The sequence below is a fragment of the Oratosquilla oratoria genome, chromosome 12, assembly GCF_046742065.1.
Source record: "Oratosquilla oratoria isolate Oo_2021 chromosome 12, ASM4674206v1, whole genome shotgun sequence".
NCBI classification, from domain to species: Eukaryota; Metazoa; Arthropoda; class Malacostraca; order Stomatopoda; family Squillidae; genus Oratosquilla; species Oratosquilla oratoria.
The window spans coordinates 34,891,651-34,917,154 of record NC_134788.1 but is presented as its reverse complement, the minus strand read 5'-3'; the positions used below and the strand labels follow the sequence as shown (position 1 = coordinate 34,917,154).

General features: G+C 38.4%; 2 protein-coding genes across 3 annotated transcripts; both read right to left on the bottom strand.

Moving 5' to 3' along the window:
- Positions 1-829: 829 nt before the first annotated feature.
- On the bottom strand, positions 830-8,532 carry LOC143031367 (uncharacterized). 2 transcript variants are annotated; one of them, XM_076195094.1, is made up of 2 exons: positions 7,893-8,532; positions 830-3,751 (listed from the first exon to the last, which is right to left on the bottom strand). In XM_076195094.1, exon 2 carries the CDS (start codon positions 3,606-3,608, stop codon positions 2,838-2,840), a length of 771 nt encoding a protein of 256 aa, XP_076051209.1. In that variant the 5' UTR covers positions 3,609-3,751; positions 7,893-8,532; the 3' UTR covers positions 830-2,837. The 2 variants fall into 2 exon arrangements, with proteins under 2 accessions (XP_076051209.1, XP_076051210.1); XM_076195095.1 differs by lacking the exon at positions 7,893-8,532 and adding an exon at positions 5,404-5,841.
- A 6,382-nt stretch (positions 8,533-14,914) lies between these two features.
- Positions 14,915-24,978, bottom strand: LOC143031366 (uncharacterized). Its single transcript, XM_076195093.1, has 2 exons — positions 24,933-24,978; positions 14,915-17,804 (listed from the first exon to the last, which is right to left on the bottom strand). Exon 2 carries the CDS (start codon positions 17,712-17,714, stop codon positions 16,395-16,397), a length of 1,320 nt encoding a protein of 439 aa, XP_076051208.1. The 5' UTR covers positions 17,715-17,804; positions 24,933-24,978; the 3' UTR covers positions 14,915-16,394.
- Positions 24,979-25,504: the final 526 nt, after the last annotated feature.

The following is a 25,504-nucleotide window of genomic DNA, read 5'->3' as shown; positions in this document are numbered from 1 at the left end:
TTTTCTTTTAGTTCCTCCACCAATGTTCTTTGTTCTTATTGTTCTTGTTTGGTCATATCTTTATGAATACTTTTGTCCTTTTTTCATTAATTACTGCTTTCATTTTTTTTTTGCCTTTTTTTTTTTTTGCCTTTTTTTTTGTAGGATTTCCTATTTCACCTTTTCTTCTTTTAGCTTGACTACCAGTGGTCTTTGTAAACATCCTTTCTTGGTCATATTCCCTTTTGTATCTCATTCTTCTCTACTAATGATTCTTCTATTATCTCCATACTGACTCTCATATCCTCTCCTTACAACCTTTTCTTGTATTCTTTTCCTACACTTTCTCCATTATTTCATCAACCAGTCCTTTTTTATCTATATCCACTTTTCTGGATTTTTTCCCCTCTAATTCTTTGTTTTTCTCTTTCAGCATTCTTGTGCCTGCATTTCTTGTTTGCATCTATTGCAAAATCACACTTGTTTATATTTTGTGTTTGTCAGATTATCAGGCTGACAGTATTCTATCATCCCTCCCAGTATATGCGAGCCAGTTCCTACTTGCCCACCAAGTTGTAAAGGTCTACAAATAAAGGGATCACCCATTGAAGCAAGATCTTTATTCAAATTACCCCACAAAACTGAGACATAAAGAGCTACAGGAACATTTTAATAATGTACAGGACATTAATGACTATATTATACAAGGTGAAAACAATCATGGCAACAAACATTACAAAGGAAGAACATGCCAACTGGAGACTTTTTGGTTCATAACTAGATTGGGTGCAGAAAAATAAACAAAGTAGATAAATGAATAAAATATTGATAATAGAAAAAAAATTGTAATTAATAAATAACAAAATCGTTGCTACATAAAAACGAACGAGTAAAAAAAAAGGGCCAGGCATTACAGCATATTTCTTGGGTGCTTATGTCAATGAATCACTTTGAACTGTACCACATTGCACTGCCTCTGTAGGAAGCTTATTCCATTTATTTACTACATGGTAAAGTTTTTCCTACTTCACTTGTGCCTCTTCCCTACTCCAGCCTCCTGATCATCACCATTGCTAACAATTCATAAGAACTACATCTTCTGTTTCTTACATGCACTACACTTTATAATGTACTATGTACCATCACTTACTGTCAATAGTACAATAATGCAGCAAACACATTCTCTATGTTACCACACACACTGTAAGGACACAAGTGCTCATAACAACATTATTGGTGGTGTAAGGACTCTTACACCCTCACCTCCAACCTACAATAGTTAGTAAATAAGGGACATGGTAGGACAATGCTTACTCTTATAAATACTGCCTCATCCCTTAAAGGTGGGTGAACAATAGTATTTCTCATCAATTACTATCTTTAACATATATCAACAAATAATGAGGTTGGGTAAATATATAATTATTTTCATATATTAAACAAAAGCTATACCATTGATCATATCTTCATTACATTCAAAATAAGTCTCATACATATTCTTACACATGTGAGGTATGATGAAATCTGAATCATCATTTCTTGCATCCAGCAGATCTATACTGAGATTCTGATCACCACATTATTATTCATATGAATTAGATTCAACACAATGAATAACATCAGCAAATGAACTCAACTAATATAATAGGCACACTTAATAGAGAATTAGACCTTGTATTAATCTCAACATAAGAGTTCGCCACAATGTGACTGCAATGATATGATATGCATATACATGATATATCAGATAATTGAAAATCTACTTAATCTTCAAATTTATCAAGATAATAATGAACTTTCAATACAATACAATTTCCAAGCTTACATACCTTATATGATTGCTCTCTCTATTCACAGCAACCCTCCCTGTTTCACTTTATATAAAAACATGCTATATTCAAGCATGTAGATATGAATCCCCATTTGACTAACAAGAGATACATGTTACTTGTTCAACTGTGAGAGAGAGAACGTGAATCTACAATCGAACTTGCCATTTAACATAAACAAGTTCCAACAATGGATCTGTTGATATACATACATTGTAAACATAAATCATACATTATTCATACATCACAAGAAAATAAAGCAACTTGAATTTTCATACACTAATTAGAATGTAACAATCTTAAATATGTAATATATATGCAGATAGGTTCACTTTCGAAATACTTTGGTTTTCTCTTGCTATGTTATGCGCATATGTAATGGAAGAAAATAGAAAACACAATACAACAGAAAACAAGACATAACACAGGGGTGACTATGGTGCATGGTACAGTAACAGGATGCAATTGGTCAAAACAATGTCATTCGTGGTGGAAATAAGGAATTTGTGGAAATGAACCAATTTGTAGGATATGACATGTTGAGCTCTGTGCATGAGGGGCCACATTGGGAATAGTTGGGTATAAATATCCACCACCCCCTTGCCACCAAAACTTGCAAAGTTTATTGGAAATATTTTCTATTTTATGTGGATCTTCAAATGTCTGTTGAGATAACTCTTGTTTGAGAAAATTGCAATTCAAAGGTCACCCCAAAAAGGTTTCTCCCTTGTGTAGGTCCTTATGCAAGTTTTGAGGTGAGATATTGTCATGACAGCTGCCAGGCAAAGGTTACACTTGAAAGGGCTCTCTCCTGTGTGGGTCACCAAATGATGAATGAGACCACTCATTTCTCTGAAAGTTGTGCTGCACCCGAAATTTGATTCTATATGGGTCTTCATATGTTTTTTAAGATGTCACTTTCCTCTGAAACTTGCATTGTAAAGGTCACATTTGTAAGGCTTCTCTCCTGCTTGAGTAATCACGTGATGTTTAAGATCCATCTATTTGATAAAAGTTGCGTCGCAAAAGTCACACTGAAGGTTGTTCTCCTGTGTGGGTCCTCATGTGACATCTAAGATCACACTTCCTTATGAAAGCTTTGTCGCAAATGTCACACTGGAAAGGTCCCTCTCCTGTGTGGGTTGCTATGTGTTTTTTGAGAAAAACCTCTGCTCTGAAAGCTGCATCACAAGAGTCACACTTGAAAGGCTTCTCTCCTGTGTGGGTCATCATGTGGTATTTGAGACCATTCGTTCTTGTGAAAGCTTTATCGCAAAGGTCACACTGGAAAGGTTTATCTCCTGTATGGGTCATCATGTGGTCTTTGAGATGATGCTTTCTTCTAAAAACTTCATCACAAAGCTCACACTTGAATGGCTTCTCTCCTGTGTGGGTCATCATGTGACATCGAAGATTTGACTTTGTTTTGAAAGCTGCGGTGCAAAGGTCACACTGTAAAGGTTTCTCTCCTGTGTGGGTCATCTGGTGATATTTGAGGCCACTTTTCTCAGTGAAAGCTGCATCACAAAGGTTACACTGGAAAGGCTTCTCTCCTGTGTGGGTCATCATGTGTCTTTTGAAATAATTCTTTGTTCTAATAACTGCATCGCAAACCTCACACTTGTGGGTCATCATGTGGTCTTTGAAATGATGCTTTCCTCTATAAACTTCATTGCAAAGCTCACATTTGAAAGGCTTCTCTCCTGTGTGGGTCATCTGGTGATATTTGAGGTCACATTTCACAATGAAAGCTGCATTGCAAAGGTCACACTTAAAAGGCTTCTCTCCTGTGTGGTTCATTATATACCTTTTGGGACTACTCTTGTGGGAGAAATCTGCATCATGTGAGCCACACTGGGATGCTTTTTCTTCAAAGTCAATAGCAAATATATAGAATTTAAGATTGGCGCTTCTACTGAAATCTGGATTGTTAACTCCTGCTCCTGAAAATAGAAATTAAAGCTTTTAAATGTTTGTAATCCTTTCTAAATAGTGTGAAATGTACTGAAAATTGAATATAAAGTTGGAATTAAATATCAAAATGTTTAAACTTGTCAAAATACGTATAAATACACCATGATAAATCCATATGTCACATGAAATACTAAGAAATAAACATGTTTGTCATTTGACACTACCAACACCCTCTTATCAAATGCTCTCCAACACTCCTGGCAAACAGAGAGAGCAAGTATGTTTGCTGTCATTTGGCATAAGTGTAATAATCTATAAGTAAAACAACCAATCTAGGTTCCAATTTTGGAAACAATTGGTCCCACAGTGTCGGAGTTTCATGACAAATGATGGCTGGCAGGCAGACAGACAAGCTGAACTTCTCAGACCTCTATACTACAGGTGTGTGCTACATCTGCATTGACCCAAGTTTCAATAACAAACCTAACATTATGGTGTGAAAGAATTGTGGGATGATTTTTCAGTTTGTGTGGGAAGCATTGGAATGAAATGCTGTGCCAGTGGTCACTGGAGGCAACAGTGGTGTAATCGTTAAGCATGGCTGTCCAGACAGTGGGAAGTCCCGGGGTTCAATTACTGGGCAGTGCCAACTTTTCAGTGACACTCCCATCACACAATTGTTCAGTGGTAGTGTTAGGTGACTTGAGAGCACAAGTTGATGAAGAAATTGATGGTGTAGTTGGAAGATATGTTCCAGGAAGAAATGAAAGTGGAAATTGTTGGAGATGTGTGTGGAGCAGCAGATGGTGGTTGCAAGCAATCTCTTCCAAAATGGTAGATTGGGTATTCATTGACCCCTTGGATACTCGCATCAACCACTTTGGAGACCCCTGGTCTAGCCAGTACTCAATGAACATATACCACACGGCCTCTGCCAATAATTTTACTCTATTGGTGTCTAAAATGGCTGAATAGATTGAGTTCTTGGTGGCTGGCCACTCCACGGACTTCATCCTACAACAGAATACTAGAATGTGTTATGGACAGAAAGGTCTCCTGGCAGATTTTTTGCTTTGTCATTGTAACTGCTGGCCATTTCATGGCAATGCCTCTTCCGATCATGATGTCCTGATGATATTTACAAAATTCACTGACATTTATTGGATGTCAGTCAAGACAATCACTGATCAATTTAAAGTGAACACCTAAACAATATAACAGTAAAAATTAAATATAAATTTTGTATATCAATGTAATATACATCAAAGTAAAATACAAAAATGTAAAATACATTTTTCTTGATGGAAATCAATATAATAAAACTTGCTAAAAGTGATACACTACCAAATGAAGCTGCGACAAGAGCTTTGAAACACCATGTTTATTTTGATAGGTACCCATCACCATGGTCAAAATGACGTTGATGGGACTGGACAGACAACACAAACATGGCACTTCAAAGCTCTCATTGCAGCTTGGTTTGATAGTGTATTTGCTTTTAGCAAGTTTTTTTTTTTTTATATTTATTTCTGCCATGAAAAACATAGATTGATGTACTATAATTTGCCAAATTATTATTTAATTTTGTATTTATATATTGCATAGGTGTGCATTTCTTTAGTATAAACAATTACTTAGTGCAGCATGGAAATTAAATCAAATAGCATGGGAATGTACTCACCCTACTGGTGACTAGTTGCCAAGATATGTCACCTGGTGGAAGTAGTGAAAACAATGCCTGTAGGATTCACACACACACACACAAAAGTGATACCCGACACCAGAAAAGATAATTTTACTGGTCTATGAGAGCTTCATACTGGAAGGAAACTGGATCAAAAACCAATATATCAAATCATCCAGTTACATTCTATTTAGGGATATAAATCCTAATATTCACAAACCACCCAACAGGCTAATTCATTCTGAAATGCATTTTACAACATTCTTACTGTGGTTTTGATTGAATTGTATGTTCTGTTTCAACTGGGAATCACTTGTTTGTATTAATACTAACTCCCACTAATGTCTGGGAAAGCACTGGGAAATAAACATTTTGAGTAAGAGAAGTGTGCAAAGCCAGTGATTGTGAAAGAAACTACAAAATTGTTAGAATAAGCTACAAAACAAGCACATTCTTTCCCTATTCTGGCCATACCTAACCTACGCATTCTCTCTCTGACTATTTTTTCCAGTGGCATTTGTATGTTTTGTTTATTATATCTGATACAAGTTCTGCGGCTTGTCACTGTTCTTTCTCCCACCTGAAAGTCTTGAACAAGGTTTGTGGATCATACCAAAAATAATGTACCTGTTTAGGTGGACCAGCGTTATACTACTTGTTGATAACAGCTGGACTTTGGAAAAAAATAATTTGAGCTACTATCACCAGCATCCTATTTGCTTTCTATGGGGCAGATATATAATGCTTAGATATTCTTAAGCCACGTCCACACGGTCGAGCACTGCCCGCCGGGCACGAGGGCTTTGCTCGACAACGGGCAATTTCATCGGGCAAACCATCAAACTGTCCGTTCCCGGCACCATTTGCGGGCAGTGGATGGATGGAGGGCTGACATCGCTGCCAAACGTACGAGGTGAGGTGCGAGCAAAGTTAGCAAACCCGCTCAGTACAGACCGCCAATTAATCGCTCGCTCAATCGCCCAATGGCAAAAGCCCTCTTTTATACACTACTATCTTTTTATTTCCTTAAGCCACGTCCACACGGTCGAGCAGTGTCCGTCGGGCACAAAGGCTTTGCCCTTGTACGAGCAGTTTCAGCGGGCAAACCATCAAACTGTCCGCTCCCGGCGCCAATAGAGGGCAGTGGATGGAGGTCTTCCGTCACTGCCAAACGCACGAGGTAAGGTGTAGGCAGATCCACTGACTACCACGTTATTAGTACACCATGTCCACACCGAGTGCTAGTGCATATTGGTCACGACATGACACTATAACTTCGATTGATATATATAAATCACATGAATGTCTGTGGAATGTAAGGTGTTTTGATTACAGAAATAGAGACAAACGTGCTGCTGGTGTAATGCTTTGCCTCATATTTGTCTCTTGCCTCTGAATATAGCTCTCCACTTTCGATACAAGAATATAAAAACTGTTTATGTCCATCCGCACGTAATTGCAGAACAAAGTTTCATTTTCCTCATGCAATTCACGTAGGATTGTCACAGAGCTACCCATTGTTTCACGTCTCTGCAACCACTCCTGGCACCAGACACGTCTCTGTGGTCTCGTTTTTCTTTTTAATACAGGCACCAATTATGATAGAATATAGTGCTGTCTTCTTTCGAAGTATGGAGCGCACCATGGTGATCTTACCGTAATGAACCACTCGCTCACAACAACTGCTGGCGTCCGACAGCCCTCCAACCACCACAGACAGCTGTGTGGACATCTTACGCGGGCATAGACTGCAGACTTTGCCCTGCCAGGCACAGCTCGACCGTGTGGACGTGGCTTTAGGTCATTACATCAAGATGATTTTCATTTTTCCCTGAATGGTCTCCATAGTCATATTATCCTAGTAATTTTAGGTATGTATTAAGATGGTTGCCAATCTCAAAGCTGAAGTTCTGAGTGTTTTGAATCCCATATATAAATACTACAAATAGTAATATCGGTGGCAATTTCTCAAAAAATTAAAATGAGCAAACCTCTTTAAATTTCCTAAGAGTTAGGTTAGGCTAGGGTTCACAACTACAATTCTTACCTATATCAATATCAAACACTTAGTATTCTAAGCATTTCAAACCCCATATATAAGTAGTACAAATTAATAGTTATTTTGGTGAAATAAAAAAAGACAGGCAAATATCTTTGTATATTATAAAGATATTTGAATATCACACCTTCAATTCTTATTTATATCATTAGCTAATTTTTATTATTCTGAGTATTTTAAACCCCAGATGTATATACTGTAAATCAATAATAGCACCAGAAACAATAAAAAATACTGGTAAATATCTCCATTTCACTTCATTTTACATTCACTCGAGTTACATGGCGCTTCAATCAGCTTTTTGAAAGTTATAAAACATCAGTATATAATATGATAATGGACTGCAACTTCCAGGCATCATTACAACCATGTAGGCTGTAGCTGACTGGCGAATGCCTTCAAATTATTATTTTTTTATCAATATTACCTGTGTAGCTTCCTTTTTTTGGTTACAATATTTGTGAACCTTCAGCGTTTCACAAATGTTCAAAGAATTTAAAGTATTCTTGCAACTGCAAGGCCACTCTCAGAAATTTTCACCGGGTCCAAGTTTTATGTACCATGTCCTATTTATTTCCATCTATAACGCGTTTCAATTTGGTGTAATTTACTTTGTTTACATCGCCTAAACTAGGTTTTCAGTTCACTTCGTTCATCAACTTTACTCATTTTTTCCAGATTGTGCAGATTTTCCTATCTAACTTTTGTGTTTACTTTTTCGAATAGGTATTTTCCTGCAACTTGCTCCCCGTTAATAACATTTCTTTTAATATTTTCTGTTTTATTTTTCTCTTTCAGTTCTTGGCAGTAAATCATGAAGTGCCTCATTATTACACAATTTGCATTTGTTTTCTTCCTGGATTTTCGTTCTCTGCCGTAGTTTCAGGGATCTGCCTCCTGTCCTCATACCGACATTGCTGGGTATGCTAGCTTGCGTTATCGATGTGTTGATTATTGTTCGCTATCTTGTTTCAATTTATATTCTCCTTTTATGCATGGGGGGACGGTGAGGAGGGGTCGCCGATTTAATGAAGCGGCCTTGCTGTGGATGTGCTGTGCCTTGCGACACTGCCTCTGACCCAGGGCAGTGGACAAGGTGCAGGGATGACCCGTCATCCAGGAGGTGCTAAGATGGGAGGGAGGGTGGAGGCGATTGGAGTGTATTCAGGGATGGAATGGGTGGGAATTATTTTGTGCCTTTTTCTTTTTGGCTACCTCCCTTGAAAGGGGGAAAAAGCCTTAGCATATGTATATGTATGTATGTACATTGTTCTGTTCCAGATCGTATAACCTTTAACATGGAAACACCTTTAGTCTTCCATAAAACTGTTCAGTTTCTGTAGTAATTTAAGTTGGGGCCATAGCCTTGAAATACAAATCTAAAATATTCTGCCTCCTACAATTTCATTGAACCAATGTTCATGCATTCGGCAATTATTTGTTGCATGTATTAACGAGTTAGTCAAGAATTAAGATGACTTTACTTAATCTTTCAGATACTAAGATTTTGTGGATGTTGGCAATTCATTAGTAGAAAGACATAAGTTATTCTCGCATGTACTGCCCACTATTGCCCGTTCCCTTTTATAAGTACAGCAACTTTGCTTTGTATTATGTACATCTGTCTTGTTAATGCATGATCTTGCGGTTGGTAATATTTAGTTACAGTAGTGTGTAACGCAATAATCATTCCTTCATTATTGTATTATTTTTCTCGTGAAAGACAGTTGATGATAGCAAATACAGTGTTTAGGAAGAAAGTCAAGCGTAAGTACGCACGGGTGAGGGTGGTGGAGGGAAGGGTGGGAAATGGTGCTTTAATGGACTACATAGCGATAGCCAGGATAAGAGTAGGAAGAGTTCATGTTCTAAGGGGAGAGAGTAGGGGGGAGGATATCAGGTCACTTTTTGGTGGAAGGTAAATTGAGAGTGGAGGATGGAGAAAGGAAAAGGACAGAAGGTAGGGAGGTGCTTAGAGCAAACTGCTTAAACGAGGAAGAATATGATAAGGCGTGCAAGAAGGACTTTAGAAAAGAGTGGGGTGGAGTGGGGATGTTTCAAGGAGGGAGTTACAAGGTGTGCTAAGTTAGTGTGTGGAACAAGGAAGACGAAAGGTACAAAGAGAAGTAAGGCATAAGATAAAGAAGGCAAAGAGTAAAGCTGATGCGAAATGGTGTAAGAGTTGCTAAATGTGAAGGAGGATAGGGAGGGAAAGGTAGTTGAAGTGGGAAGCACTAAGAAAATTACAGCGATGAATCAGGAAAATGGAGGAAAAATAAAGAAAGTGGAAGTGAAAGAGTTATTTAAATGATGGGATCAGGTAAGGCACCTGGGTTGGATGGGTGTCACGCGGAGTGCCTAAAAAGGGGAGGTACAGTGATGGTGTACTGGTTGGTGAGGTTGTTAAATGTTTGTCAAAAAGAGAGTAGAGTGCCGAAGAACTGGAGGAGTGCATGTAGAGTTCCATTTTACAAGGAAAAGGGGAACACGTGAGTGTAGTAGTTTATGAGGGATCAGTTTGTTGAGTGCAGTTGGAAAGCTTATGGGAGGGTTTCGATTGAGAGGATTTGGGGCGGAACAGAGGGATTGGTGAGGAACAGTGTGGATTTAGGATAGGCAGGGGTTGTGTGGATCAGATTTTTATTATAAGACTGATATGTGAGAAAGCTCTAGGAAAAGGTAAGTATTTTTTCTCTCTATGGATTTCGAAGAGGCTTATGACAGGGTAGACAGGAAGTCACTGAGGAAAGCTGTAAAGAGCAGTCAAGAGTTTTTGCGAGAGTAGTAGAGCCCGTGTTAGAATTAGTAATAGAGTGGGTGGTTTGAGTTAAAGCGACAGGGATGCGTTATGTTGCCTTGGCTGTTCAATTTATACATGGAAGGGGGGGGGGTGCGAGAGGTAAACTCAAAGCTAATGGCCAGATGATTAGAGATGGTTCAAGAAAATGGAGAAAAATGGGAGATTAGGCATCTATTGTTTGCCGACGACACTGCCATTGTAGCAGGATCAGAGGAGGGATTAAGGAAGTCAGTGATATAGTTTGGGGAGGTGTGCGAAAAGAGGAAGTTGAAGATAAAAGTGGGTAAAAGTAAGGTGATGAGATGTATGAAGGAGTGACTGTGCCAACAGCACTGTATGGGGGCAGAAACATGGAACATAAGAGAGGTGGGGTTTGAATGTATTTGAGATGAGGTGCCTGAGATGTATAATATGGGTTACTAGGCTGGATAGGGTGAGAAACGAGTAGGTGAAGAGGAGAACGAGGGTGGAAAGGGAGTTGGGAGATAGGGTTGATAAAAGAGTATTGGATGGTTTGGGTACAGGGAAAGAATGAGTGAAGAAAGATTAGTAAAAGAGGTGTGGAAGGCAGAAGTGGAAGAAATGAACGTGAGGGGACGACCAAGGATGAGAGTTGAGTAAGGACGGGAGAAGATAGAAGATAGGGGTGAATGGGGAATGGTTGTGTATGGATGATACTATGATGCATGAGGGGGAGTGGGTGGGGGATGGTTTTGAGGGAGTATGTATAAAAAATAAATTGACGCAGCCCAAGGGGATTTCTCCCCGTCTTCTCCATTTCTGCATGAGGGGACGAAGACGGTTTAATGAAGCGGCCTTGATGTGGATGTGCTGTGTCTCACGACGCTGCTACCCAGGGCAGTAGGCGAGATGCGGGGATGAACCACTCACCCAGGAGGAGCCAAGAAAAGAGGGAGGGAGTGGGTTCGAGTGTGTGGGGATGGAGTGGGTGGGAGTGGTTTTTATTATTTTAATTTTTGGCTACCTCCCTTGTAAGGGGGAAAGAGCCTTTGGTATGTATGTATCACCATCATCATTATCATTGTCATTCTTCTTCTTATTATTAATATCATTATTATTATCATCATATTACTATTATTATTATTATCATAATTATTGTTATTATTATTATCATTATTATTGTTGTTGTTGTTATTATTATTATTATTGTTATTATTATTATTATTATTATTATCATCATTATTATTATTATTATTATTATCATTATTATTGTTATTATTATTATTATTATCATTATTATTATTATTATCATTATTACTATAATTATTATTATTACATTATTATTATTACTATCATTATTACTATTATTGATTATCATTATTATTGTTATTATTATCATTATTATTATTATTATTATTATTATTATTATTATCATTACTATTGTTATTATTATTATTATTATTTACTATTATTATTACTTTTACTATTATCATTATTATTGTACTATTATTATTGTTATTATTATTATAATTATTATTATTAATATCATTATCATCATCATTATTATTATTAATATTATTATTATTATCATTGTTATTATTGATTATTATTATTATTATTATTGTTATTATTATTACTATCATTATTACTATTATTATTATTATTATCATTATTATTATTATTAATTATATATTATCATTATTATCAATTATTATTATCATTATTATTATTATTATTATTATTATTTTTATTATTATTATTATTATTATTATTATTATTATTGATTAATCAATTATCATTATTATTTCCCCTGTCTGGGGTATTGGCTGCTTGTTATTGTGGCAAGGTAGCATGCAGTTGATACTTTAGGGTCTATATGGGGCGCCCCTACGGACCAGAGCAACACATCATTTTGTCTATGATAGAGGAAAACTCTTCATAGAGAAATGATGACACTTTTATACTATGACTGTCCCTCCGTTATGCTGTCCCCCAACCCCTTGCTGCTGTCCTGTACCATTTCTCTGAGTATTCATTTTCTGCTGTGGGGGAAATTCCCTGTGTTGGGGGAAAAGAATACTGCCACCAAGTATTCCCACTTGGATCGTAAGAGGCGAGAAGAAAGGGACGGGGATTGGGACTAGTCATCCTTCTCCTTGTAGCCCCACAGGGGACATTCCTAAACGAAAAAGCAAAGGCATAAGAGGGTCTGGGAGTTTTCGGAACAGCACCCTAAGGTTTGGGTCTTTTAATGTGCGTGCATGTGGTACAGATGACAGTAAAAGGGAGGAGATAGGTAGTACGTTTGTGAGAAGAGAGATGGATGTGTTGCCTTTGAGTGAAACTAAGTTGAAAGGGAAGGGTGAGTGTAAGTTTGAGAGTGTAAGTGGGAGGCACTCAGGAGTGAAGAGAGGGCGAGGGAGGGAAGGGGTGGCTATACTAATAAGTGAAGAGATAGGTAAACGTGTAGTGGAGTGGAAGGAGGTTTCCTCAAGGATAATGTGGATGAAAGTGAAACTGGGAAAGGAGATATGGGTCTTTGTAAATGCATATGGGCCAGGCAGTGAGAAGATGGCAGAAGAAAGGGAGGCCTTTTGGATAGATTTAAATGGGTACATAGAGGATTTAGGGAGAAATGTCAATGTAATAGTACTGGGAGACCTGCTAGGGTAGGAAATGGTAAAATCGATGGAGTGGTTGGGAAATGTGGAGTTCCAGGAAAGAATCGTAGTGGAGAGTTGATGGTGGAAAGGTGTCTAGAAAGAGAAATTATGATAGCAAATACAGTGTTTCGGAAGAAAGTCAAGCATAAGTACACATGGGAGAGGGTGGTGGATGGAAGGGTGGTAGATAGAGCATTGATGGATTATGTAGTGGTAAATAGGACTATGATAGGAAGAGTTAAGGATGTACATGTGCTAAGGGGAGAGGGTGGGGGAATATCAGATCATTTTCTGGTGGAAGGTAAATTGAGAGTGGAGGATAGATGGAGAAAGAGGAAAGGGACAAAAGGTAGGGAGGTGCTTAGAGTGAACTCTATTAAAAGGAAAAGGAGTACTAGAAGAAGCTGGAAGAAGAGTGGGAGGGAGTGAAGGATAGAGTAGAGGTAGGTGTGGAGGAGGAATGGGGATGGGTCAAGGAGGGAGTCACAAAGTGTGCAAGAATGGTGTGTGGAACAAGAAGGACGGGAGGAAATAGAAGGAAGAGTAGTGAATAGTGGGATAAGGAAACAAAGAAGGTTGTAGAAGAGAAGAAGCGAGCATTCACAGATTGGTTACAAAATAGGACGAGGGAGTCATATGAGAGGTACAAAGAAAAGAAAAGAGAAGTAAAGCAAAAGGTAAAGGAGGCAAAGAGGAGAGCAGATGTGAAGAGGGGTAAGAGTATGACAGAAAATATTGAAAGTAATAAAAGGATGTTTTGGAAAGAAATTAAGAGAGGAAGAGGAGGCGAATCAAGTAGAGAAGAAAAGGTAAAAGGTGCAGATGGAGAGATGATAATGGAAGAGAAGGCAGTAAGGGGAAGATGGGCAGAGTATTTTAGGGATTTGCTAAATGCGAAGTAGGATAGGGAGGGAAAGATAGCTGCAGTGGGAAGTGCTAAGAAAATGACCGTGATGAACGAGGAAAATGGAGGAGAATTAGAGAAGGATGAAGTGAAGGCAGTTGTTAAGATGATGAAAGCAGGCAAGGCACCTGGTCTGGATGGATGCCATGCTGAATGTCTAAAAAAGGGAGGTGCAGTGATGGTGGACTGGCTAGTGAGGTTATTTAATGTTTGCTGGAGAGAGGGTGGAGTGCCGGAGGACTGGAGGAGTGCCTGTATAGTTTCATTTTACAAGGGGAAAGGGGGCAAGTGTGAATGTAGTAGTTTCAGAGGGATTAGCTTGTTAAGTGTAGTTGGGAAGGCTTATGGGAGGATCTTGATTAAGAGGATTAGGAGAGGAACAGAGGGAGTAATTGGTGAGGAACAGTGTGGGTGTAGGACAGGTAGGGGTTGTGTAGATCAGATTTTTGTGGTAAGACAGATATGTGAGAAAGCTATTGGAAAAAGGTAATGATGTTTTTTGGGGCTTTTATGGATCTGGAAAAGGCTTATGACAGGGTAGACAGGAAGGCACTGTACGAGGTACTGCAGATATATGGGATAAGAGGAAAGCTGTTAAGAGCAGTCAAGAGTTTTTACGAGAGTAGTAGAGCTTGTGTTAGGATTAGAAATGGAGAGAGTAAATGGTTTGAGGTAAAGGTGGGACTTCGTTAGGGATGTGTTATATCGCCCTGGCTGTTCAATCTTTACATGGATGGGGTGGTGCGAGAGGTGAATGCAAGGGTAGTGGGTCAGGGGTTGGAGATGGTTAAAGAAAATGGAGAAAAGTGGGAAATAAGCCAGTTGTTGTTTGCTGACGACACTGCGGTTGTAGCGGGATCAGAGGAGGGATTGAGGAGGTGGAAGGAGTGAATATGGGGGGGGGGCGTCCTAGGATGAGATGGATGAATGGGGTGAAAGGGGCATTACAAAAGAGAGGAATGTCTGTGGAGGAAGGACGGGAGAGGACAGAAGATAGGGGTGAATGGAGAAGGGCTGTGTATAGATGATGCCGTAATGCATGAAGAGGAGTGGGTGGGGGATGAGGAAGTATGAGAAAAAAATTGACACAACCCGAAGGGATTTCTCCCCGCCTTCTCCTTTTCTGCATGAGGGGACGGAGAGGGGAGGTTGCCGAATTTATGAAGCGGCCTTGCTGTGGATGTGCTGTGTCTTGCGACACTGCTTCTGACCCAAGGCGGTGGACGGGATGCAGGGATGACTCGTCATCCAGAAGGTACCAAGATAAGAGGGAGGGAGGAGGGGAGTGGAATATATGGGAAATGGAATGGGTGGGAGTGGTTTCTGTGCCTTTTTCTTTTTGGCTACCCCCCGTGTAAGGGGAAGCCTTTGGTATATGTATTTATCATTACTATACTTTTTTTTTTTTTTTTATTGCATCCGACCTAGTTATGGACCAAAAGGTCTCATGCCGGCATGCTCCGCCTTTCTAATCTTTTGTTAGAAACCCTTGGGGTTCGATGTCACTTCTCTGGCAACGAGTAATACTGCTGTATAACGCGAGTATGGCGATGCATCATCGTGCATCAGGCAGCTGATGCTTCCCGCGATCATTTGACTCGTACCAAAGAGGTTAATGGAAAAATACCACAACAGTTCACATTTTTTAAATGTTTTAATATAACTCTTTTTATATCACACATACAACATAAGAATAAAGGAGACTGCAAGAGACCATAAGGCCCACACTAGGCAGCTCCGTACAAACCATCACATTTTTTATTTTATATAGTACATACAAGAAATACAGGCGTATATGTCAAAAGCGAAAACCTCGATATAATAGGAATAACCGAGACATGGTGGAGAGTTTTAAGCTGAATTTAAAATTGTGGGATTGCAACACTTTCATCAAGATATGAGTCACAAGAAAGGTGGGGGTGTTCTGTTGTATGTTAGGAGCAATGTCCATGCTTCTTTTCTAAAGTGAAACAGGATGCATATGATAGTTTGAGGGTCCAAACAAATGGACAAAAAATTAATGTAGGTGCAATATATAGGCCAAAGTCATTATCATCAGCAGACGACAAGCTGTTGTTTCAAGAACTGTCTATTTTCTCCAACCGGGACTTTATTCATAATGGGTGATATCAATTGTATTAGCATTGATTGGATGACCCTACACGGCCATATAGGTAGTCGCTTGATGGAGTTTCTCGCTGACAAATACTTAATTCAACATGTAAAAGAGCCCACAAGACATGGAAGCTTACTCGATCTATTGATCACTAGCCGCGAAAGCATGATAACCGATGTACAAGTCTGTGAAGCTATTGCAAATAGCGCTCACAGAGAACAGTTTTTCGCGAAAAATGTCTATTGCACTGGTCACACTGCAATGGGTTCTCTCATGTATGGGTCATCATGTGACGTGACGTTTGAGAAGATCCTTACGTGAAAAAAAGCTTTATAGCACAGGCCACATTGGAATGTCTTCTCTTCAGCGTGGGTAGTCATGTGATGTTTGAGAACACCCTTTTGTGCGAAAGCGGAATCACACATGTCACACTACAATGGATTCTCTCCTGTGTGGCTCATCATGTGACGTTTGAGATCACCCTTTTATGAGAAAGCGGAATCACACGTATCACACTGGAATGCCTTCTCTCCTGTGTAGGTCATGTAATATTTGAGATTACGCTTTCGTGAGAAAGCGGAATCACACATGTCACACTGGAATGACTTCTCTCCTGTGTGGGTCATCATGTGATGTTTGAGATTACGCTTTAGTGAGAAAGCGGAATCACACATGTCACACTGGAATGGCTTCTCTCCTGTGTGGGTCATCATGTGATGTTTGAGATTACCCTTTAGTGAGAAAGCGGAATCACACATGTCACACTGGAATGGCTTCTCTCCTGTGTGGGTCATCATGTGATGTTTGAGACTACCCTTTAGTGAGAAAGCGGAATCACACATGCCACACTGGAATGGCTTCTCTCCTGTGTGGGTTATCATGTGACGTTTGAGAGAATCCTTTAGTGAGAAAGCGGAATCACACATGTCACACTGGAATGGTTTCTCTCCTGTGTGGGTCATCGTGTGACGTTTGAGGTGACCCTTATGTGAGAAAGAGGAATCACACAGGTCACACTGGAATGGCTTTTCTCCTGTGTGGCTCATCATGTGACGTTTGAAATCAGCCTTTTGTGAGAAAGCGGAATCACACATGACGCACTGGAAAGGCTTCTCTCCTGTGTGGCTCATCATGTGACGTTTGAGATCAACCTTTTGTGAGAAAGCGGAATCACACATGTCACACTGGAAAGGCTTCTCTCCTGTGTGGGTCATCATGTGACGTTTGAGATCACGCTTTTGTGAGAAAGCGGAATCACACATGTCACACTGGAATGGCTTCTCTCCTGTGTGGGTCATCATGTGATGTTTGAGATTAACCTTTAGTGGGAAAGCGGAATCACACATGTCACATTGGAATGGCTTCTCTCCTGTGTGGGTCATCATGTGACATCTGAGATCACGCTTTTGTGAGAAAGCGGAATCACACATATCACATTGGAATGGCTTCTCTCCTGTGTGGCTCATCATGTGACGTTTGAGATCACGCTTTTGTGAGAAAGCGGAATCACACATGTTACACTGGAATGGCTTTTCTCCTGTGTGGCTCATCATGTGACGTTTGAGATTACCCTTTCTTGAGAAAGCGGAATCACACATGCCACACTGGAATGGCTTCTCTCCTGTGTGGATCATCATATGATCTTTGAGATGATGCTTTTGTGAGAAAGCAGAATCACACATGTCACACTGAAATGGCTTCTCTCCTGTGTGGGTCATCATATGATGTTTGAGATAACGCTTTTGTGAGAAAGCAGAATCACACAAGTCACACTGGAAAGGCTTCTCTACTATGTGGGTCATCATGTGATATATGTGACAATCATTTGATGTTTAAGATTTGTGAGATAGCCGAGCTTATAGATGCCACATCGGGTTTTCTTTGTTGATACCTTTCTGAAAACAATGAGATTAACTTTTAGAGATGTAATAGTAGGGCTGTTGGTGTTTTGCACAGAAACCATTTCATACATGCCATCCTCTATTATAAGAATAATTTGTCTAAAAACACATAGTAAAATCGATTATCAAAATGGTCAACTGGTCATTATAGCGGTGTTTGCTTTGTTAGCCTAGTTGTGGGTCGAAATTCCATACTTCTCTCCTACTCAAAGGAGTAAATATTAATTGCCTACGATGCACTTCGTAGTGGGACTGTCACCTACATGGAGGAGGCGGGGGTTAGGGTGGATTCAACCCTGCCCCTCAATCAACCAGTACTAATACAAACTTTTAAGATTATCTTATTGAGTAACGGTTGTCTATAGTAACTGCATATCTGGCATGAGAGAATGCAAACACTGAACACGTTTGATAAGTCACCTTATTGATATCTACGAATTTGGCAGCGGCGTTCTGAACTAATGAAGAACTAGGCCAATTAAAGCAACCTTTAACGTAGAGGCACACTACTTGCTTTGCTGTCAAAGTCTTGCATACGTCACATAGGGAGTGTTTTGCAGATGACTTTTTGGGCTAACGGCAAACAAAAAGGAAGACAAAGCGTCATCCCGCCAAGCTTTCTCCCATCTTAATTAACAAGGGCCACAAGGGCGGCAACAGTGGTGAGAGTGGTGACAGTGGCAGCAGCAAAGGAAAGGACACACACTAATAAAACATCTCTGAAAAGAAACACTCAACGCACGCAAATAAAATGTTTTGGAAGAAACACTCAACGCACGCAAATAAAACGTTTCTGAAGAGAAACACTCAGTGCACATATTTAAAGACTACATATAAAGAATGTACTGCAGCATACGTGCTTCCACATATGTAGAGTATTGTTGCAGCCAAACTATCATCGCAAGCAACGTCTTTGAAGAAACAAAACACAATCATTTGTCTACAAAAGAAAACGCAAGCAACTACTCACAAACTCCAAGCAACAGACGGGGCAACGCAGTGCACGCAAATCCCCACGCTGGTACGAGAACGATCTAGTGAAGGATAGGGACGACTACAAGGAAAAGGATTAGTTGCTGACGTGTGCACACATATGTGTTGAGTTGAAGAGAAGGAGTCTATTCAAATCGACACCATCAACAGAGAAGGTAGAAACTCACATGTATTATACTTGTAATTATAATAGAATGATCACAGAATTTCTCCAACAAGAGGTTATTACCTCGCAGTCAGTACCAGGCCCTTCAAGAGGGGGTGCGTGCAGCCAGTGCACCACACCAGGGCCCATAAGAGTCTAGGGACCCAAGAATATCAAAATTGAAAATTAAAGTGGGCAATTATGCATGAATTTTTATTGTTGCTTTGAAGCTGATAGGGATTTCCATGTGCCAAATATTTTAGCGACAGCCAACGTACACGATTTATCTCAGAATGTATAATATGGTGCAACACAATCATCTCGCACCAGCACATTTTTTCCTCTCGGGAGCCCTGGTCAATACAATAGAGGTAAATTGATTCATTAATATAATTGATATACTAAGTGATAAAAAATATACTGGATGAAAGGAAAAAGATAGAAATGTTGAAAGAAAATGTAGATCCTGAGAAGGGTAGGGGAGACATAGGGGAGATTATCTTTTACAAGGTTATCAAGATAGTAAAGCAAATATTCCATATGTCATGACATTAATAATGCAACAATAAAGAAACTAGGAAAATTAGGAGCGATTACAGAAACAGAGGATTTTAACATATAGTTAGAAGCACCTCAAGGAACACTAGACTGAGTGCCATAATTGTAGGAAATTGGGACAGCATGGGTGTTATTATGAGATTATTTGCAGGAACTGAAAATATGAGTCATGATGAATATCATTGTAGAAACCCAACTTTCTGTTTGTATCACAATTGAGTAGGACTACAGAACACAGGATTGTAGAGGAATGCCAATTTTTTTTTGTATTCACCCAGAAACAGGAGTAAAACCCCCCAGAAGACACAAAATAAAACAACACTGCAGAGCTAACCTTAGAGGGACAGACATTATAGTGTACTGAAAAGGGATGACAAAGAGAACAACATCACAGGAGATTTTATCTCTCTCATTTACTGTAACAATTGGAAGGACTTCTGTAGGACCCATCGTTGTGAGTCAATTATTCAATAGACCTATTCAAATATTTATTGATACAGGATCTGTAGTAAATGTTATAACCAGTAAAATGCTTAAAAGGTTGAAACTAGGAATGAAAATCTTGGAATCAATCCATTACTCATTGCAAGGACTAATAGAAAGTCAGTTAAAACATTAGATAAAAATGACTTTTATGTTATTTTGTATAAAAAAATAAAATTAAAAAAAGAGCACTTGTACATTCTGGTGATAGTTGTAGAAGAATCTGTCTTCCCAAGTCAATTGATAGGATTTGCAACATTGAAAAAAGAGGGCATGACAATATGTCAGGCTGAGCTAGGGATCTTAGTGAAATCACAGTTAAATACTTTTGGCTAGGCATGAAGAGAGATATTCACTTACATATTGACAATTGCTTGAGATGTATGGAGGTAAAAGGAAATACATCCAAGTCTGCTCCTGTGCTATCATATCCTATACCACATAACCCTTGGGAAAAATTCACTTAGATACACTTGAGTTACCTATGTCTGAAAAGGGATATATGTATTTCTTGCCATTGATTATGTCAAGATTTTGTATTTCACAACACCCCCATTCCAAATAAGAGAGCCAAAACAATTGCTTCAGTAATATATGAACAAGTAATCTGTAACTTGTATGAATAATTAACTCACCTAAGAAAGATTGTAATTTCCAATCTTTCTTTGGTGAAGTAAAGCTATCATTCTATTATCCCTTGTAAACTGCATACTTAAGTGTTTCTTCAATAATAACAGATGTTCCTTTTGCTTCTGAATTTAGATTCAACCTGTACAAACTGGTGCCCTTCCCAATGCAAGTAAATAATTCAATTTTTGAACTTGACACACCAGTAATAGATCCACTAAATTACATCCTTTCTCTAGATAACTTAACAGAGAGTAATCTTTAATGATAACCTTAAAAATTGTAAGATCCCAAACAATATTCTCTACTTGTGCCATGCTTATATTTTATTTTTATTTAAATGAAGCGGCCCTGCTGTGGATGTGCTGTGACTTGCGATGCTGCCTCTGACCCAGGGCAGTGGACAGGGTGTAGGGATGACCCATCATCCGGGAGGTGCTAAGATAAGAGGGAGGGTGGAGGGGAATGGAGTGTATTTAGGGATGGAATGGGTGGGAATGATTTTATGTCTTTTTCTTTTTGGCTACCTCCCTTGAAAGGGGGAAAAAGCCTTGGTATATGCATGTATGTGTATTTTTTTTTTTTTTTGTGCTCCATGAAGCATTGAAATAATTTTGTGAAGTTTCACTAGCTAAGAAAATGTCTGTAATACAGAATTGTCACTACAAAAAGGATATTTGTAAACCAGGTTACTCACAGAATATCATGACAATATAAAATCGGTACAAAGGAAGTAAAGAAAGTAGAGTTCTGAAAAAGACCTTGGAGTGATTATCATAAAGGATATTGCACCTGATAAACAGATAGAAAAAACTGCTGTGACCAACAAAGGGGGCCTTTACCTACTTGGATGAAGGAATGGTAAAGAAACTAGTAATCACACTGATAAGGCCAAAACTGGAGTACAGTATGCAGCAACATTATGGACAATCGGTACTAAAAATATAAAGAAAATTGAAAGAATATGAACAGCAATTACGAATATGGCCCCAACAAATTCAAAACTGTCATATGAAGAGATTGTTAAAGTTGGAAATGCCAACTCTGGAACAAAGAAGACAAATAGGTGACCCACTGACCATCTATAGAATCATGAGAGAAATGGTCATTAATACAGAAACTGACAAGTTGGAAAGGATATGCAACAAAATGCCACATGATAATGTCTACTATCCTACATTTTCTTGCTTATCATCATAAAACAATTTTTATAGATGTAGAATAAACAATTCATATTATGCATCAAGGATAAAATCACCATTATATTTTGCACTTCTATTTCATTTATCAAAATTGCACAAAAAGTATATTTTTGCACTTCTATTTCATGTATTCATTAAAACCATACAAAAATTAAATGGATATATATAGTATGACAACAACAATAGATAAATTTCTTTTAAACCATTAGAATTGTCTGATTAGAAATGAAGTCTTAAATCAGAGTATGACCAAAGTAATATAAATGGATATATAGTATGATAACAAGAATAGATAAATTTCTTTTAAACCATTAGAATTGTCCGATTAGAAATGAAGTCTTAAATCAGAGTATGACCAAAGTAATATAAAGCCATCATGCACAGTATGAAAAGTGGAACAACTATTATTCTATTTTTCATTTTATCATTATTTTATTATTATCATTATTATTTTCTTGGTTGGAAAATAATACCTCCTCTGTATGGATACCCATTAATTCCCTAAAAAGGGAAGACAATAATGTGGCCAATAATTGCACAGGATGCAACCTGCCAACCTACATAGAAACGTCAGAGATGGGCGTAAAAGAATTTTCAAAAAAGACTCCCAAGATCAAATGAGGAATTCTTTGCAGGTATCAGTTTCAGCATCTGATCAATTTGGAACATCAACAATTTAACGTCATCAACTTGATTTATTTTAATTCTATATGTACAGTTTTCCATTTCTGTGTTAGGAAATAAAATAGAAGTGCAAAATATGCAATTGTGTTTTTATACAGGGATTACCTTTGTCTTGTGGCATTTTGTACATAATACCTGACACTAGAAAATATCACCTCACTGGTTTACAAGAGGTTCACGTAATGAACTTAAGGTAAATTAGGTGAAAAAATAATGTATTACATTATCCAAAGTCACACTACACTTAAGGATGTAAATCCCAATACCCACAAAACACCCAACAGGCTATTAGATTTGATTTCTTTTTACAACAGTTTTCCTGTTGACTTCATTAAATCGGGTCTTCTGTTTCAATCAGAAAACACTTGTTTGTACCAACCCCAACCCCCATACCAGTCATGTCTGGGGACTGCATTGGGAAATAAGTATTTAGAATTAAAGAGGAGTGCAAAGCCAGTAATTAATGAGAGAAACAAGGACAACATTGTTCAAATAAACAATAAAACAAGCAGTTTTCTCCAATTCTGACCATACCCAAGATTAGAGAACACAATCACAGTAGGGTTCACTGTTGTTTAAAAGATTATTGGGTTCGTTTTTCTTTACATTACTATAATCAGGTTTGCTGTTTTTTATATAGATATGTTGGGTTCGCTAATCTTGACATTATCTGAATTACGGAATACTGGGGGTTGGGTTAGGTTATGTTGGGATAGCCATTCTTTAGATGAGGATCATTGGGGTCACTGTTCTGGACATGATCCATATATTTTTTTCCCAACACTTTTCCTGTTGATTTGACCAAATTGGGTTTTCCATTTCAATTGGAAATCACTTGTTTGTACTAAACCCCCACCCCCATCTGGGGACTACATTGGGAAATAAGTATTGCGATTTAGAGAAGCATGCAAAGCCAGTGATTAATGAAAGAAATGACAACACTGTTCAAATAAACGATAAACCAAGCACAGTATTCTCCTATTCTGACCATATCTAACCTCCCCAGTCCCTCTCTCCCTCATGGCAAATAGATTTTTCAATGATATTTGTTCATTTTGTTTCTTGTATTCGATACGAGATAAGTTAATACAAGATCATTTTCATTCTCTTCCATACATATATATCTTTTACAATAATCCAGTTATGATTCAACATAATTTTAGGTATTCACATATATGCTTGCCAGTCTGCAACCCTTCCCTTTATCATCATAGTAACGTCAGCAACGCTTTTCAAAACACTAAGACGATTATCTTTACAGTTACCAACAATTAGGTTAGGTTACATTATTTAAATCCCAAGTCTGCAATTCTTACCTGTATCACAACTAGCTTTATCATTCTGAGTATTTTCAACCCCAGATATGAGTACCACAAATCAATAGCAACATCATTGGTGATTAGAAAAAAAGACTAGCAAACATCCTTACATATACATAATTCTAAACCTAAGTCAAAATTCTTATTCAGTGCTTGGAATTGTTCTAAAACATCAGCATATACTGTTAACTACTTCCTAGTTCTTAAGGGGCTATTGTTATTTGACAGCCCCTCTACAATTTTTGAAATGCTGGATTTCTGTCAACAGAACGAGACTTAATTTAATCTCATTACTAACCTACAGCATTCTAAAGTATCCAAAAAACCTAGACAGCTACAGCCATAATGGCCTGCAACTTCCAGGCATCAATCAAATCATGTAGGCTCTGTCTAGCAAACGCCTACAATAATCTTTCCCTTACCTGTGTGGTTTCCTTCTTTGCTTACAACTTTCGTGACACAAATGTCTAAACTATTTCAAATATTTTTCAAATGTACAAAGGCACTTTTAGAAATGTTTTGACATGGTTTACCCCTACTTAACCCATTCAACTCCGATGACAAGATGTCTTGTCATTTGGTCAAATAAAACAAAAAATCATAAAACACCAAAATGTTTGATCAAACACCAGAAAAATATGACGTCAGTCCTCGCTTCGCTCGCAGCGAAGCGAGGACTGACGTCATATTTTTCTGGTGTTTGATCAAACATTTTGGTGTTTTATGATTTTTTGTTTTATTTGACCAAATGACAAGACATCTTGTCATCGTAGTTGAATGGGTTAATGAAAATATTTGTTCTGAAGAGTTTATCCGGACAATTTATGGATTCACCCAACCATAGAACTTGATATCTAACTCATGTGTTCCTAGTGATAAATGTTGTGATATGAACGATGGTGTACTTCATTTCCTGCGCAATTGCGTAGTTTTTAAGATATTAATTGTTAAAGTAATGCACTTAGCCCTACCTCTCCTCCCGAATGATCTGGGGGGAAATGTGGGAAATCGGGGTTTTTGGGTGGGGAGAACTAACACATGGAGTAATGACTGTTGCAGAAGACTAAAAAAAGTAACGCATAATATCACATAACAAACACACAGATTCCACCTTCTATGTAGGGATTGCGGCGGTGAACTCAGAAGCAGCCGTATTTGTTATTGTTATTGACCTACGCTTCCAACGAATAGCTACATTAGCGACGAATAGCTACCTTTACCCATCTAACGTCTTCCTTGGGTTCCTCATGTCTTTTCTCCTAAACATTGGGTTCTTGGGGTGGACGATTATTACATCCAGTAACGTCCATTACCCCAATAACTAGGAATTGGTATAAGATATTAACATATATAAGCGCGAGCGTATGTTTTGCCCACGCGTCCCCACATATATATATTTTTTTCGCTACATTGGAGCGTTGTTCTGAGAGTAGCGTTGCCTCATCTCCAATTTATACGCTACTTGCTACATTGGAGCGCTGTTGTTAGAGTAGCGTTGCCTCATCTCCAATTTTTACGCTAGCTTCACCCAAGCCTGCTACATTTCCTGCGGAATTGCGTAGTATTTAAGATATTAATTGTTAAAGTCATGCACTTAGGCCTACCTCTCCTCCCGAAAGATCTGGGGGGAAATGTGGGAAATCGGGGATTTTTGGGTGGGGAAAACTTACACATAGAGTACTG

Excerpts from the sequence above, each read along its gene's own strand:
- LOC143031366 (XM_076195093.1), bottom strand. The coding sequence starts at position 17,714 with ATGATGACCCACATAGTAGAGAAGCCTTTCCAGTGTGACTTGTGTGAT.
- LOC143031367 (XM_076195094.1), bottom strand. The coding sequence starts at position 3,608 with ATGAACCACACAGGAGAGAAGCCTTTTAAGTGTGACCTTTGCAATGCA.